General features: G+C 53.5%; 1 protein-coding gene across 2 annotated transcripts in view; it reads right to left on the reverse strand.

Moving 5' to 3' along the window:
* Crtac1 (cartilage acidic protein 1) overlaps positions 1–17,625 on the reverse strand; it is a 151,001-nt gene that overhangs the window by 39,660 nt on the left and 93,716 nt on the right. For both annotated transcript variants that reach the window (XM_004625528.2, XM_023708913.1), the window contains exons 3-4: positions 11,597–11,793; positions 51–187 (exon numbers count right to left, since the gene is read on the reverse strand). In XM_004625528.2, coding sequence (XP_004625585.1) covers positions 51–187; positions 11,597–11,793 — 334 coding nt within the window. The remainder of the gene's footprint in view (positions 1–50; positions 188–11,596; positions 11,794–17,625) is intronic.

A 17,625-nucleotide genomic window follows, 5' to 3' on the forward strand; every position in this document is an offset into this window, starting at 1 on the left:
CTGCTGGCTCTTACATCACTTTACGCTTCCTTTCAGGCCCCTGGACTCACCGTTCGGTCCACACAGGCAACAGAGCGTCCTGCAAAGAGGCTGGCCACGCCACGGGCCACGTTGACCTCGTCACTCAGGATGTCTTCCCACCGGTTATTGCGGAACTTGAACAACTTGTCTGTATATGTGGCCACCCCTGAAGACAGAAGGAAAGGAAGGTGAGTGAGCAGTGGGCCGGGCGGGGTTCAGGCTCTGGCCTCTGGGGATGTCCTCTAGCACCTGCCACAAGATGGATGGGACCACCGTGATGGGCCAAGAGCAGGAAGACCCCGAGCAGCTGAGATTCCTCTCTGTTTGGGGTACTCAGATGTTTCTAGTTGCAAACTAGACTCTCTGGCTTGTTCAAAAAAGAGGCAGTAGGTGTAGGCTGAGGGACACAGTATGGGTCAGTGGTTACAAGCTTGGGTTTTAGAGTAAATGAGCCCAAGGACCAATCTCAGTTCTACCCAGAGTCTCCTAGGTTCTAGACATTGGGGAGTTGCTTGGCATTTCTGAGCCTCACTTTTCTTATCTGTAATGGGAACAACAATGATAACTATGCTCAAGTTGGCTGCAAGGAATTAATGAGATGACACACACCAAAGGTTTAGCACAGTGCCCCCATGGTAGCTGTTATTAGGCAGAAATGATTTTTCCCATTTTGTAGCTGAACTACTCGCTGAGATCCTTCCTTTAGAGATACCAGTTGCACAGTGCGGGGGGGCAGTGTTGGTGAGAGAAAGCGAGTCTGTGAATGAGTGTGTGTGGGGGGGGAGCAAGTGTGTGACTGGAGCATGGGAGAGAAGAGTGCATGAGGGTGAGTGTGCAAGAATGTTGGGAGCAGGTAAGTGGTGTGGAATAGTGTCAGAGTATGTGTGGGAACGAGTGTGAGAATGGGAGGTGAGTACTGGTGTGTGTGTGTGTGTGTGTGTGTGTGTGTGCAAGAGAGAGAGCTGTGTACTAACAGCCCCAGCTGGCCCGTCCAGGAAAGCCTGAAAGGTTTGGTCTCTGAGGGGCCTCATCTGAGACCTCCTGAGACCAGGGGCCCATGAGCCACAGCATCATGGTGGGGTCAGGGCTGCAGGCCAGACGCTGGGAGCTGGTAGAGCCATGCTGTCTCTGTTGCTGCCTGACATTTGGAGCTGGAGGAAGGCCACTCACCAGGCAGACATGGGAGCTCTGTGGGGTGTCTGCCGTGGGGAGGAGGTTTCTGTGGAGCCACAGATGCAGGTCCACACCGTGGCTGTGGCCTGAGCAGGGTGCTCGGGGAGGCCGCGGTGCTGTGAGGTTCTTTACCTGCTTCCAGCCTTGGTCTCTTCATCCAGGCACTGTGGCTAACAGTTGCGCCTTTGCTCACAATGTTGTGTGGGAATCACCTGAGAGACCCCTGTGACCCTGCTCACAGGTCTGGCCAAGTGACAGAGCAGGGACAGCTTTGTGACACTGCAAACCCACAGCCCCTCAAGTACCCCTGGGGGCCCACTGTGTCTAGAAATTTAGATCTTTCTTTCATGTTTTGGGAAGGTAGCACAGTAACATACTATGGATTATGTAACACCCCAGCGGGGACTGGGGGTGGCACCCCATAATTCAACACATTAGTATTTTTCTGCACTGAAGCATGAATATTCATATTAGGTAGGGTAGAGCTTATAAATAGCTCATATCAGCTCAGGATAAGTTTTGCTAGCCACTGAATTTCCCACAAACTTAAAAAGTCACTCGAGGCTCCCCAAGAATTTGGGGTTCCAGCCTGTGGAGAAGGGACTTGGGCCTGGGCGGCCATTATCATCATGGTGGGTCAGAGAGGCGCAGCAGCTGGCTTCTGTCACTGCCAGATGCCTGGGCCACGCAAGGCAGCCCCTGCAGGCCCTCGGCTCTCCAGCCTTCACCAGCACCAAGCAGCCTTCACCCATCTCTATCCATTAGGGCCCCTTCCTAGACACCTTGGTCACATTCCAGGTGAGCGACTGGCTGCCCACAGCTGGAGCCTGCTGAGCTCTGATGAGCACCTCTGGGTTCAGTGGGAGAAACTTCTGCAGATGCCCAGGCCCTGCCACAGCTGGAGGAGATGAGAAAATAGGTCAGGGGGACTCTGCCCGTTTACCTCATCGCCCCTAATTCTTCCTGTCAAGCTAGGTCAGCGTGTCTAAAGTGGTGATTTGTGGGATCCTGGTCTCTGTGAGCTGCTTAGAGAAAGGATCCCGTGTCCTTCTGTGCTTGGGAAAGATTTGCAGTTGCCCAACTCTTGGGGACTCTCCATAGACATCAGAGTCTATTAAAACTTGGAAGAGCCCTGCAGTAAATTACCTGCGTACTGTTGTTGAGGCCAGCCTTTCCCAAACACACTGGTGGGGGAACCCTGTTTTAAAGGCCACCTGTTAATGCCCTGCAGAGCCGGTGCTGCTCTTAGCCAGCCGCTGATGTAGGGAGCTGGTGTCTGAGCAGGCTCTGGGCTTTGGCCTAGGAGGAGTCTGGGTGCCATGTGCTCTTGGCCTCTCCCCTTACCAGCCTCTTGGCTTCTGAGCTCACCAGGGACGCCCAGAAGAATAAACTAATTAAGGTAAAATGTGCAACAGTGGTGCAGAGCCTTGTAGATCATAAATGGGAACGGTAAAATCAATGACGGCCCTTCTGCAGGCAGAGGCCCGGAGGCCTGGGCGACAGGAGGGATGGGAGCCCGTGATTTAGGAAGAGAAAACGTGCTGGCAGCTGCAACCTGGGTAATTAGGTGTGTCAGGAAGACAGATAAACAGCGAGCTGTGCGGGTCGATGGCATAGGCAATAAACACCCAGCACTGGCCCCTGGCCTGTGTCAGCGCAGAAGGCTGCCTCCTGGCTCCATGTAGCTGCACCCTGCCCTGGGGTCCTTCACTGATGTGGGCGCAGTGCACAGGAAAGAGAGGTTATGAGGTAGAGGGGGCCTTCCTTGAGCCCCTGGGGGAGATCTGAGAGGGCACAGGCCCGAGAGAAACAGGACAGTGTTCAGGGACAGGGCTGGGGGCTCTGGAGGTCCCAGGCCTGTGAGAGGCAAATGTGGGAATTCCTGCTCTCAGCTCGATTCTGGAGTCTTGGATTCAAAGAGCCCCAAAGGCCCCAAATCCAGTGGGACCATCACTTGCTGTTGGTAGCCCGTGGGAAGGCTTGGTGGGTGGAGTTCAAGCCTAACCAGCACCACCAAAGGCCTCGCACTAGACCAGTGCTGTGTGAGGCCACAGAGAGGCAGCACCTCTGATGCTGAGCCAGGGCACTTACAGTCTCTCAGGAGCACAGGGGTGGGGAAGGAGATGCCTTGGAATGGTAGTCAAACGAAGAACCCTTAACACTTCTTCCCCCTTCTCTGGGCTGGAGGTTGAACCTAGGGTCTTCACACTAAGCTACATTGCCATTCCTGTTTAACATTTTAAATGCTTTTTTTTTTTTTTTTTCAGAACCTGGGCTTGAACTCAGGCCCTTGGGCTTGCCACCAAGCACTTACTCTACTGAGCTATCTCCCCGGCCCCAACATTTTAAATTCTGAGAGAGGGTCCTGCTAAGTTGCTGAATTACCCAGGCTAGCTTGGAACTTGTGATCTTCCTGCCTCTGCCTCCTGGAGCGCTGAAATTATAGCGGTGTGCCACCACACCCAACATGTAGCAGCTTGTATTTCTCCAGAACTTCATATATATTCACTCTCCGCTCCCTAAAGTGGGCATCTTACACCTATTTTTCAGATGAAATACCCAGGATGTAAGAGACAAGGGAACTTGCTTAGAATCCCACAGAGAGCGGTAGGCACGAGAGTGGACAATACCCAAGGACAGTGGTGGCAAACCTTTTAGAGATTTTAATGATAGAAACAGCCACTGCGGTACGAGAGCCACAGGCTCACCACCACTGCACCAGGAAATGGGAATTGAGGATGGAAGTGCTCGCTGTAAACAGGAGGGCTTTCTAAAAGAGGAAGTGTCTGAACTGGGACTCGAAGGGGCCGAGAAACCACTCCTATGTAGACAGCACTGAATGTGGTCATGCTCTGTGTGAAATGCTTTTATTCCTTCGGTTCTGCCTCTCTTTTTTTCTCCCTTTTCCCCTTACTTCCTTTTTTTGCCAACAGTCATGCCATCTAAACCCAGAATCCCATTTTACAGATATAGAAATCGAGGAGTAGACAAGTTAAGTCCATTACACAAGTTCACAGAGCAGGTAAATGGATTTAGCGTCAGGTCGCTGTGACTTCAAAGCCTACACTGAGTGTGGTGCCCAACAGCTTAGGGAGGTGGGTGGTGAGAAGCAGGCACAGAGGGTGTAACAGGTGGAGGAAGAAAAATGGGGCAGAGCAGGAGACTCAGTAATCCCTGGACTGAGGCTGAAGAGGCCCTTGTGGCTTCTGTCTTAGGAACGTCAAGGACAGTGTTCTCAGAAGGTGAAGCTAGTAGCTGGGTGGGCAGGGCCTGTGCTGGCAAGCAGAAAGCACACCGGCAGATTTGGTAGCGCTCTAGCCAAATCTGGGAGTGGGAGTGGGAGTGGGAGGGAGTTCTGCATGCAGAAGGTCACAGGAAAAGAGCAGGAGGGACTGGCTGGGAATGCCGTGGCACATATGGGACAGTGACTCCAGGAGGGGCACTGGCCCAGCTGTGCGTGTATAAGAGTGTGCATTTGTGGGGGTGGGGCACAGCCTGGCTTCAGATATGTGAGGCGGTTATAACGTGGCCAAGAATGCAAGTCTAGCAGGTCACCAGTCAGGAAGCATGGCAGGTTGCAGATCAGAGGCTGAGGCAGGGGACAGAGGAAGAGCAGCTTGCATATTTGTCCCCAGAGCAGCTTCATTTGGGGCACAAGAGGGAGGAAAAAGAGGAGTCCTCAGATAAGGGAAAGGGTCTCCTTTATGAAGCTTGGAGTGATGGTGTCCAATTAGGCACATGGTGCTTGATTGATCACCCCAACATCCTTCCCACCCAGCTCTGCGCCCATAGGGCGCTCTGGAGCCCCTGGGCGGGCGAGTTACAGCCACGAAGGACTCTCAATAGCCACTGCCTGCTGTGCCTTCTCCTCCAGGTTCTGTCCCCACCTGGGAGGTGACTTGGGCTGTGGACTGAGCCTGGGAGCAGAGGAGAGTGAGTGGGCTGTGTGAGGGAGCGGGGGCTCAAGCCCCAACCTTATTCTGCAGCCCAGAGGTTGCTACCAAGGCTTCGAGCAAGTCAAACGCTTGCTGTTATCTTATCTGTAGAGGGGATAATGAGAATGGCCACCTGTTGGAGGAGCATTAAATTAGTGTACGTGGTACGCCTGGCACACGGTAAGCACAAGAGCAGCACCCTCCTCCACTGGCTCCTCCTGCAACTCACAGGGCTTGACCGGGCAGGTCCTCAATGAGCCACATCCCAGGAGGCAACTACAACATTAAGTTTCAAATGCTTTACAAGACCCAGTCAATGGAAAACCAGCAGAGCAGTGACAGCCTCAGGGGGAGAAAGAACTAGTTCAGGCAAAGAACATTTTTAAACGAATGAACCCAGGCTCCCCTGGTCTCTGACAGCATTCCTGACCCCAGCCCCCCTTCCTCTATCCCAGGGTGAAGAGGTGGGAAGTGGCACCTCTCCCACACTAGCTGGGAAGGGAGTCTCCACTGCAGAGATAAAGCAGGGTTCAGAGGGTCACTGCATTTGCCTGAGGCCACCCAGTGGCTGTTAGCAGCAATGCTGAATTCATACAGGGGTCCAGTGCTGTGAAGTCCTTGCAGTGAGTGGGTGTAACAGAACCTGGTGGTAGGCAGCTCCAGGCCTCTAAGGAGCCTCCTTAACTAGGACGAAGGGAGGGGACGCTGGGCCCGCACTCGTTATTGTGATGTTTGGCAACTGCTTTCTTTCTTGCTGCTCACTGATACGGCACAACACAAGGGGAGACAGGTCCCAAGTTCAACTCCCCAAACGGGGCCATTCAGGGAGAGCTGGAAACCAGTCCTCGTCATCCCTGTGAAGCCAGGTGAGGGGGCCGAGGGAACCGAGGATCCATGTTAGGGTTCAGAGGACCCTGGGAAAGGAGGCTGGGGCCCCAAGCCACGCATCTCAGAGCGCTGAGCAGACGCAGGCACGGATTCTGGTCCGGTGGGCTGGTGCCGGGGCCGCGTGGGGCTGTGTCTCTGTGAGCTCCCAGCAGACTCCAGCGCCTCCCGCTGTGTGTCACACCTTGAGAGCCTCTGGGTGCCGTGGAACGGCCCTGGGAGGAGAGCTGCTGGACTAGCGTGGCTCTCCGGAGCAGATGGTGCATCTGGTGTGGGGGCAGGAGAGGCCACAAGTGCCACCTGCCTGACCCCTTCCTTCTCTCTCTAGCACAGTGACCGGTGCCTCTTCTCATCTGCAGGAGGATACAGATGCCCCCGCAGATGCCCCTCTAGGATTGACATAGCCCAGAAGCCATAAAAAATAAGTCATAAACCCAGGCCCCTAAAAATGAAAGTTTTCCACATTACAAAACTCACATGAACAAAGACAAAAGAAAAATGACAAACAAGAGAAAACCATCTGCAACTTGTCTTTCAGACAGAGGGCTAATTTCCCTAATTTATAAAGAGGCGTTCCAGATCAAGGAAAAGACCAATAATCAATAGAAAAGAATGGGCAAAGGCAAGAGATTCAAATATATAAAAATATTCTCAGCCTCACTCATTTAAGAAAAATGAAAATTAAAACTACATCTGGAAATCAATTTTTTCCTATCAGATTATCAGATTAAAAAAATTGATGAAACGCCGTGTTGGTGAGCGCTGGAAAGTGCTCGCTTGGGTACAGGGCTGATGCGGGGTGTAATGAGCGTGCCTTCCCGGGGGAGGGCAACTGGAGCGTATCCGTCAGAACCACAGGTGTAAATTTCTTTGACACAGCCACTGTTTCTACGCACTTATAAATATCCCTGTAACCCTAGGAAACGGCATATTGTGCAGCTTATTCATTTGGTGGCATTGTTTGTATGAAGGATTGCAATCCCTCTAAATGTTCACTCAGAGAGGATGGACTAAGACAAGACTGTACAGTGGGGTACTAGGTAGCCAAACCAAGATCAAGAAAAGCTTTCTGTATACTGCCATGGAATAGCATAAAAAAGGCATCGATGAGGCCAGCCAGATAGCTCAGCAGATTAAAGCACTTGCTTAGGCAGATGCAGGGGCCAGGGGTTTGATTCCCAGAGTGCCGTGCTGGCCCCGCCCCTGGGACATGCTACGAAGGCAACTGAGACTGGATGTGGTGTCGTGTGCCTGTAATCCCAGCGCTTGGGAGGCTGAAAACAGGAGAATCACTCTGAGTCTGATCTGTGTAGTGAGACCCTGTAGCCCTGTACTAATACTAAATACATAAAAAAAGGCATAGACAGTGTATACCCATCTTTAAAACAGCACTTTCCTCATATAGAGCAGATGTCCAATGCCCACTTCTAAAAAACTGAATGAGTAAACACAGTGAGTGGTGGGGTCCACACGTCGTGCCACCCTCTCTCCACGCTCAAGCTCCCGCCCCTCCAGGCCACTCATGTGCTCAGGATTGCTCACAGCCCGACGGAGAAGCACTGGTGTGGGTCGGGGTGGTGACTCCTGCGGGTGGCTGTCTGGAGCCGCAGGAAGCCCTGGTTGGGGAGGGCAGCGCTGGAGCCCTTCCCCCGACCCATATGCCCTGTGCACACTACATGGGTGGCACCGAGCGTCACTGCCTGCAACATCTGGCTTGTATTTTCCAGGACAGTGAAGCCCTCGCTGGGTTTTGCGGTTTTGGTCTTCTTGGGGTCCTCCTCAATCCTTCTCCCCTCCCTTCCATCACCTTCCCATTCTTAACCCTCGACTCGGCCTCCTTGATACCATCATCTGGGCGTAATGTGTGTCCTCCTCATACATTACTTTTACTCTTTTTGCTCCTCAGGTCTCTGCTGTGAGCCAGGAAGAAGCGCTGTGGTCCTCTGCCCAGCAAATTCTGAGAGGCGCTGAGCCACAGAGGTACAACAGCTGCTTCAGAGTGGTTCTTAAGCCGTGCACACCCTAAGAACTGCCTTTCATTCCTTATCCAGTTGTTCATTCCAACATACATATTTAATGCCTTACCACCTGACCAGCCCTGCTTTGGGTCACATAGTAAAACAGTGGACAAGACAGAGTGTCTATCCCCTAGAGTTGAGACTCTGTAGGGAACATGGACAAGTCAGTGTACAGCACACTTTCTGGTAGGGGTAAGTACTACAAAGGAAGAAAAAGGCAGGCAAGAGCACAGGCAGCAAGGACAGTGTGACACCAGGCCAGGTGCTCCGGGAGGCCTTATTTGAAGAGTAATAAAAAAAAAAATCAATGAGAAAGGCATTTCAGGATGGGGAGATGGCAAATCTGAATACACTGAGTAAGAAGAAGAGCTCAGGCAAGCTGGTCACACTGGGTGTGTTGTATGTCGTGTGGTGTAGGCCATGGTAAAGACTTTGCATATAGTCTACAGAGCCATTGGGATGGGTTGAGTTTATGAAGCTGATATTGTTTCCTATTTTACAGATGACAGACTGACCAGTAAGTAAGGGGCAGACTTGAAGTTGGCATGAACTGACCCCCACAGGACACTGCAGGGCCTCAGCTTTCTTCCAGGGAACCCAGTACTAACATTTTAATAGCTGGCTGGGGGAGGGGAGAGAACCATCCTTCCTTGGTGACCTCCAGAGCCCCGACAAGCCCAGGCATGCGCTCAGGACTCCCACGGTGGCAGGGTGTCTGTGGCTGAGGGCCGTGCCAGCCGGACCCAAGGAGGTGCTGAGGAGGCAAATGGCCTGGCTTCATATCCTGCCCCCTGTTGTTGAATCAATTGAATCACTCAACTGAAAAATTAACTCAGATCTGCAGACATCCCTCCAGCTTGCAGAAGAGCACCAGCAAGTGCATGCTTGGGCTGAGAGGGCTGGGCACATGGTCCTCACCCTGGGGCAGGGCCTGGCACCAGCCCCTCCAGATGGGCCCTAGACCCTCCTTCCAGTGTCTCATTATAGCTTCCTTCCCCTTGATATACATCTACTAGAGCTCTAAGGACAGTCAAGTCTCACTGGGTATACTGAGGGTCACAATGTATGACCAATAGAGGGACTTTTCCCTGAAGGGGCTTGGAGTCCAGAAGGCTGAGAGAGGTGAATCAAGTACTGGAGAAATTTAAGGTCATGTTGGGATAGAGTGTAAACTTCAAGAGGACAGAATTTCTGTGATTTACACACAGAGGCATGCCCAGTGCTTAGAATAGTGCCCAATACATAGTAGGTGCTCAATAAATATGTGTTTAGTGAATGGATACATTCATGGGAGACTGAAACTAGTGTTGAGGTGAGCGTGGAACTAATATGATCCTGAGACACTGGCCTTTTTCGTTCATAATCAGATACCTGGACCCTACATCCAGCCTTCTGGTGTCCAGGTGCAGCTTTGCTGTGATTATTAGAAACCTCCCAGGCTGTGCAGCTGGGGCTGGGAATCAAAGCTCTGGGACACACTGCAACACGCTAAGAGTGTAGAGGGGGCTGCTGCTGCTGCAACATCCGGGATCTCATACAAGTGCTCTGTGCTTGGTGAGTGTGGAGTGTGTAGGGAGGGTCTACTCCTTCCCTTGGCATCCTGGTGTTGAACACAAAGGGAACAGCCTTCTACAGTTGTCCCGCTCCTACTTCTGGCCTTCTAGAGTCTTCCTGGGGATTCATCCCTTCTACAAGGGTCCCTTGATGCTGTTCCCTTCCTGACCTTGCTCCACATTAAAGAGTTGATCAGCCCATCAATTAATTGTGTCCTAATCCAATCTTGGCTTGGTTGGAAAGAGGGCAGTAAATCCAGCTGGGTAATCATGCCCTGATATTTGTGTAGGGATAATTACTATCTCTCAGGCCTCACTTGGTGGCAAGAGGAGATGAAAACCCATAAAACACCACTCGGAGCTGCGGCTCATTGTTTCCTGGCTGCACAGGGTTGGCTGTCAGCCAGCCAGCACCGCCTACTGCTGCCCCTGGCACAGGTCCCAACCTCTTCCCCTTCCATTCATGCAACTGGCAGAGCTCAACACCAAGGGCAGTCTGGGGGCTAAGCTCTGGCTTGGGCTGGTTAGCCAGAAGAGGCAGCATTACAGCCCAGGGAGAGGCAGTGTGTAAGTGCTGGGGATCCTAGGGGGCAGGGGACAGCGTCTCCAGGAACTGGCACTTGTCAGCCCTCAGGAGGTCAGAGGGTCCAGGACAGTGTTTGCATAGGGCCAAACCATGAGGCCTCATCCAGAGCCAACCCAAGAAGCCGCTGCCCTCAGTCAGGGTCCAGCATATGTCCAGCCTGCATCTCTCTGGGGATGCTGTGACCCAGAACTCCTCACCGCCACTGATGGTACAGCCCCACAGGGGTGGGCTTGATTCTAGTAGGCCCTGATTAGGCCTAGAAAATGTAGTGTCGAGGATGGGGAGTCACCTTGATCTGCAGCCCCAAGGAGATAGTCCCCATGTCGTGAAACTCTAAGCATCCCCCACTGAAGGGCACAGGATTAGTGTCTTGATTCAAAGGGTAGATCCAGTCAGGCCCCAATATTTGAATCTTGGGACTCACAAGCTGTAAGGTCTTGGGTGATTTGGGTGACATCTTGATGCCTCAGTTTCCTGACTCCAAAGTAGGACCACTAGCACCTTCCTCACTGAGCTGTTGTGAGATTTACATGGGATTAAGTGCTGAGGTCAGGAGCTGGCACACAGTAGGTGCTCCTTCAGTAGTAGCTGTTACGGCTGTCACTGTTATTTAGCCTTCTAGGCATCTTTTCCTCCCACACTTTGCTCAGCCCAGAGCCTCACTACTCAGAGCATGGCTCCTGGCCCAGCAGCACCGCTTCAGGCCCAGAAGGTGTCTGAAATGTAAGCTCTCGGGCACCCAGACCTGCAGGGCCAGAGTCTGCCTTCGCACCCCCTCCGGACGTGGACACACACGGCCGCTGGAGTAGCTCGGCGAGAAGTGCCCGGAATCAAGGTCTGCCTTCCTGTTTGTTCGTGTCCCCTCCCTGCCATGTGGGCCTCTGCCTGGCGTGCAGTGGGGCACAGGCAAGAAGGTGCGGAAGGAACAGGTGAGCTCAGAAGCCAGCTGTTGGGGTTTAAGGATTTCCAGGCATCTGAGAAAGGCCCCTACAGCAGCATGCAGGGTGAGTCTTGGAATATCTGTTGGCTACAGCAGTGACTCAGGGGGGCAGGGACAGAGGGCGGGATCTGTTGGCTACAGCAGTGACTCAGGGGGGCAGGGACAGAGGGCGGGAGCCAGGGCAGGAGCCGTGGAAAGGGCTAGAGAGCTCAGGGATGGGAACACTGTGCAAACCGAGAGGTGCTGAAGATGCCCCGCCGAGGGAGAGAGCTGGTCTCTTCTGGTCACACTCCTCCACCTCAGCCCAGGTTCCCCCACAGAGAAGATGGGGTCATCCTGGAGCTCTCTGCTGAGCATAGGCAGAGGAAGTGAGGACTGCGCCCAGGCTGGCGGCTGAGATGCACCAGGTCCCGAGGGCCCTCGCCCAGTTGGTTTTGGGAGGAGGAAGGAGGAAGCAGGTAGAGGCCTGAGGCCTCCATGCCTACCGGAGAAGGCATTGTTGGTATTGAGGAAGTAGATCTCCTCACGGCCATCCCCATCAATGTCGCAGGCTGTGACCCCGATGGCGTTGCCCTGCCGGTCCCGCAGTGCGTAGTAGGGTGAGCTGCGCTCATCCACAGCGATGTTCACCAGCCGTTTCTGGGCCCTGTCGTACTTCAGAACCAGGTTGGGGCCATTGTACCTGGAGGAGAATGAGGAGGGGATAAGGGGAGGCATTCCTGGGGAGCCTTACCTCAGGCGTCCCAGGGTGTCTGATGAGTGTGCTTGGATTAGATATGGACCCAGGCAAGGTGAGAGCCCACTGCAGAGGAGTGACCCGCCACTCCCTTACTAAGAGCCTGGCTGAAGAAAACAAGAGCCTCCCAGACATTTACCTTGGACATTTCAATATAAAAGTCATGTTTACATCTAGGACCTTCTTAGTTTAAAACTAACAGCCATTAGTGAGCTTGGCAAGGAGGCTGTGGTATTAACCCATGTGACAGATGAGGTAAGAGATGAGCTTTACCAGAGAAACAGGTTACCTCTGTTTCCCAAGGTAACAGAGAGGTTCAGGATCTGGACCCAGCCCACCCGTTCTGCTTTCCTGATATCCCTGTGTGAGCCCCCAAGGGGCCGAGGTGTGGAACAGCAGGAAGACCCAGCATGTAAGTAGTAACGTGGAGCTAACCCCTGAGTCACATGAAAGTGCAGCTAAGGTTACCGCACAGCCCCGCCGATCTCTTCTTCTAAGGAAGTCGAGGATGAAACTGCTGCTCTTCGCCCACACCAGCACTCGTGGTTCTCTCCTCTGCCTACCTGGAGGTCTTTGCCTCAGGGACTCTGCACTTGCTATTCCCTTTGTCCAAGATGCCGGCTCCCCTTCACCTCCTGCTCAACTGCTCCTCCCCAGGGAGGATTTCCTGCACCACACACCCCAGCCTGCAACCACCACACCGCACTCTTCTTCCTTGCTCATCTCTCCCTCCACCTCCTCCCCACAGCCTCTGCTTGCTCGTCTCCCTTCTCTACATCAGTGCCAAGAGGACAGAACTGTCAGTCCAGTTTGTTCACCAGTACCTTGCCCAGAGAAGTGCTCAACAAATATTTGAGAAAAGACTGAAAGCATAAAGCCTCAGAGCTCCTGAGCCCTGTGGCCACAGATGGTTCACTGCAGACATCTTCCCATCGCCTTTCCACCTGGAGAAGACAAGGGTCTGACAGGAGAACAGGGTGTCCAAGGTCATGCCCCAGGCAGCATGGCCAGGAATGTCTGGAGGCCTCCTGCCTCCTGGGAGCAGCAGCCTTTGAAGTAAAGGAACCCAGCCACCTCCATCCATGCAGTCCTGGAGGCATGCCTGGGCTTTGGGTCGAACGTGCCCATCCTGAGTGAAGTTCAAGCGCCGGCTGAGAACTCCTGGGGAGGTGAAGAGCTCTCCCAGGCCTTGGAGAGAAATCACTCCTTTCTTTCCTGAGACAGAGCCAAGCTGGCCCTCTCCTTTGTCACCAAGATGCAGAAGCCAGTGAAGTCTGGAAGCCATGGGGCAGCTGGCTGGGTGCCTCAGGCACCCATCATGTGTGGAAGGAGAGATGGCGCTTGCTGGGGCTGAGTCAGCGCCAGGTGATGGAAGGCCATGTCTCAGCACCTTGGCGAAGTACGTCTGAGGGCGGCGCACCAAGGGCACCGTGTTACCTTTGCAGACGTGTCTAGGTGCAGGAGACAAAACACTTGGGTTCCAGCGCCGTCAGCAGCTGGCTCCAGCCCTCGGGACAGGACATGCTTAGTGAGTGCTGAACTCCGGGCTTGAAGGCCTTGAGCCCTCTGTTCTTCCACCACTTCCGTGTCTGCCTCATGAGAGGAGTCTCACAGAGCTCTTGGTTTTCTGGAAAGTACTTTCATGCAGTGTCTTCCTTGAGCCCCACACAACCCCAGAAACAAAGTAGGGAAGGTATTTTTCTAGAAAAGGAACTGAGGCGTGGTGAGGTTCAAGGTTACAAGGTCTGTAAGTGGCACCCTGGGGCCTCTGTGTCTACAGGGTCCAAATCCTGGGTTCTTTCCATCTGCCTCTAAGTTCAGCACTCTTAGTCCTTTGCATGGTTTTTTATTTTTCCTGTTAGACTCCCCTAAAGTAGCGACTATGAGAAATTCTGGAGAGCTTTACATATATGGCAGCGATAATCTGGCATTGTGACAATACTCTACAGTTTACAAAGCACTTTCTAATCTTTTTGCTCCTAAAGCTCTTTCTAGCTCTGCCAAAGATTAGGTTGGTGGCCTCAGGCTGGCTTTTGCCCCTCTCTGGACGCTCAGTTTCTCTTCTGTAACATGAGAGAGTTAGGCTGGATGGGAAGGTCACACAATGCAGACAAGTGTGGTGTGGGGGTGTGTCTGGCCTCCACTCTCTGTCAACCAGACCATTTCTTTGTTGATGCACTTTATTCTATGTACCGCATTCCTTGCCCTGCAGAGCAAGGGGTTCCAGAGCTGAGCAGTAGAAGCCTTTGGCTGAGGAGGCTGTGGTCTAAGCTGCGCTGTCTTGCAGGACAGGCAGAGCAAGCAAGCATCCCTCTCACAGCCTCCATGTCATGAAATCCAGCTTCAGTAGCCTTCTTTGCCTCTTGCTTCAACCCCTGGAGCGAACTCCCAGTGGGTGGGGAGTGACCGTAGCCTCCACAGATTTTGAAGACAAGACTGTTTCCCTGAATCTGGGGTGGCTGGGGTACACACAGGCTCCTTGCACCCTTGGTAGTAGCCCCAGGGGAGAGGTGGCCCTTGCTCATTTCTTCTTGGAAGAATAGAGGAGCTAGTTCCAGGGGACACCCCTTGGGGGACCATAGGGAGAGGCTGCTGGAATGGTCAAATCCTTTGTTCTAGTTTGGAGTGAGCATGCACAGAGCCTCTGCAGCCCTCCATGCTGGCATGCACGAAGACTGATGTTTCAGCCTCCTCTCCCCCTGCCCCCACTCTGCTCCCCTAGGGATAACAGACATAAAGCCAGCCCAGCAGATCCTAGGCAGGGTTCTTGACTAGACCCAGGTGAGCCCAGAGGGCAGTGCTCAGAGCCGCCAGTCCTTCCTTCTCACCGGCTGGCCTTAGCTGGTCTGCTGGACCGATGTCCAAAGCCGCGCTCTATCTTCCCTCCACAGAATCAGCCTCATGCCCGCCCTCTTCTCCAGGGAGCTGATGTGCCCATCTGCTCCCTCACTCTCCCGGGAACTGGCTCTGCCCTTTTAGGCTGCACCTGTGTCTCTGCTCAGCTGCTGCACCCCCTCAGTAGGGAGCAGGGGTGTTCTCCCCTCTGTCCCAGCCTCCCACGAAGTGTGCTGCAACTGGGTGTGGCCTTCCTTCCTTTGCATACCCACCGCGTCCACACCTCGCTTGCTCCTGCCAGGGCAGAGGTGTCTGTGCTCCAGCACAAAGCTCTCTCCTCATTAAAGACAGCTTCTGGCTCCCAAGGAGCACGACTGTGTCTGCACGTGCTGTTCCTGGAGCAACACACGCATGGCAGAAGGGGCTCTACAAAGGTCAGAGGCAAGAGTGAGGAAGGGGGAGAGCGGTCCCCATGTGCCAGGCCTTGTGCCCAGCGCTTCATACCCCCAAGCTCACTTGACCCTCGTGGCAATCCCAGGACAGGGGTCCTACTAGGCTGCCACTTTGCCCTCAGTCACTCTGTGGTGTCAGCCCCCACCCAGCGGGCTGGGAGCAGGACGGGAGCTGCACATTTTCCCTGATACCCACCGGAGACTGTCAGGCACTATAGAAATCCAGAAGGCTTTGAAGCACAGTTAAATGGGCCAGGAAGTGGAACAAGGTCCTGTGTTCTTGAAAGGCGGCTTTGGCTTCTGATATCAGAGGATGGGCCAGTGGGGGGACGCGGAGGTGGGGGGCAGCAGTCTAGGGTGGGGGTGGGTCCTGCCCCTGCCGGGCCCTGGCTCCGACCTTAAGCTTGTCACTCAGTTCCTCTCTGAGATTCTCAGTAGCTGGGGGCTGCCACATACCTGACAGGGTAGTTGTGAGGATTAAGTGCAAGAGTGTGTGTGACAACACTTCGTAAACTGTGAAGAATTACACAATTATAACTTCTCATCCTTATTTAAAGAAACACAACAAACCTAAGCCATGACCTCTCACTCTCTAGTGATCATTTTGTTAGCTTCCAAACACGCGGTAGTATTCATCATCCCTAAGTGCCCCACCGCCAGTGGCTCATCCTTTGCAGGTACATTGTTCTCGTTGAAAACCTTTTTTTTTTGGCAGTAATAGGACTTGAACCCAGGAGTGCACTACCACTGAACTATATCCTAGGTTCTGTTCATTTTGTTTTGAGACAGGGTCTTTCTAAGTTGCCTAGGCTGGCCTCACGCTTGCGATCCTCCTACCTCAACCTCCCAAGTAGCTGAGAGTACAGGTGTGTGTCACTGTACATGGCAGATATGTTTCTTTATTCCGCTTTATAACAAGACTTCTCAAAATAGTTGTCTCCCAAGCTGCGTCTGACTCCCCGCCCCGGTTCACCTGCTGCCGCCAGCTCTCACAGCCGCGCTCCTGCTGTCGTCTGTGGCTCTCCTGTGGCCACAGCTAGGAAGCCCGGCACGCCCATCGCCTTTGCCCTCTCTCCTGCACCTGGCCTTGCTTCTGTACTCCACTCCCTCTACGACACTCTCCTGTCTGCACTATTATGGTGCCACCCATTTGGTTTTCTTCTCTCTCCAGAGTCCCCTCTTTTTCTCTATTGCAGGTTTTTCCTCCACTCTCCACCTATTAATGTTGGGGTTCCCCGGCCCGGTCTTGGGTCTTCTCTTTCCCTTTCACTAGCTAATAATATCCACTTCCATGACTGACAACCCCCAAATTTATATCTCCAGCCCAGGCTCAGACTCATATATCTACCTGCCGACCTGACATCTCCCCTCACACGTCCCCCAGCCGTCTCTGATGGAACGCGAACCAAAATGGAGCTATTGATTTCTCTTCCCCTTCCTCCCCCAAATGGGCACTGAGGTACTAAAGCCAGAAGCCCGCATCAGCCTGGGTGCTCCCTCCCCTCGCCTTCACATCGAATTCATCAGGCCATCCTCTAATTTCTACCTCTGAAAATATTTCAGAGCGTTTCTTTCCCTGGACTGCCACCCTCTCTGGGAAGCCTCCCTCTGCTCGGCACTTGCTTCACCTGTATACTCTCCCCACACCATATCCAGGAGCATCGGAACACGTAAGCCTGATCACGCCACCTGTCGGCCTGAACACTGTGGAGTGCTCCATGGTGTTGGAGTGCAACCCAGACTGGACCCCGCTCTTGGTCTGGGTGCCCGGTAGGGGCTGATGCCCTCTCACCAACCTCCCAGCCAGAGGCTTTCTTTGGACCCTGATGTTCCAGCAGACACATCCCCAGCCCAGGGCTTTCTCGCAGGGTGGTTCTCTGTGCCCAGCACTCTCTCCTTCCACGTCCCTCCCACTCGGCCTCACAGCTGGTACCTTCCCTTCTCTTAGGTATCATCTTAAAAGGCATCTCCTTGGAGAGATTTTCTCCTGTCTGGTGTGCCAGCCCCCTACAGTTTCCTGTTGTGCACTCTTTGTTGTCCATTTCTCCTAGGAAACCCTAAACATCAGGAGACAGCGACTGTTTCTCTTTGTGCACTTCCGTCTCCTCATCATCCAGGTAGAGCAATCGCTCCATGGATACTTATAGAGTGGACAGAAGAGGAGGAAGGTGCGAGATGGGCCTGGGTGGTAGAAGGTGCACTGGGCCACCTTTGCCTGTTTTTGTTCTTTCCCATTTTATGTATTTGGTCCAGGGTCTCACTATGCAGCTTGGACTCACAGTGATCCTCCTGTTTTCAGTCTCCCCAGTGCTGGGATTACAGGCGTGTGCCACCACGCCAGGACTCTGGCAGGCTCAGCCCACCCTAGGAGCGGGGTTGGTGCGGCATGAGGGACTGGGGATGGAACACTGGTCCCTGTGCTTGCCAAAGCAGGCACTTAGTCTGCCGAGCTATGTCGCCAGCCCCGATTGTTTTTTTTTTTTTTTTTTTT

Source organism: Octodon degus, unplaced genomic scaffold (assembly GCF_000260255.1).
Source record: "Octodon degus isolate 3935 unplaced genomic scaffold, OctDeg1.0 scaffold00010, whole genome shotgun sequence".
In the NCBI taxonomy this organism is placed as follows: Eukaryota; Metazoa; Chordata; class Mammalia; order Rodentia; family Octodontidae; genus Octodon; species Octodon degus.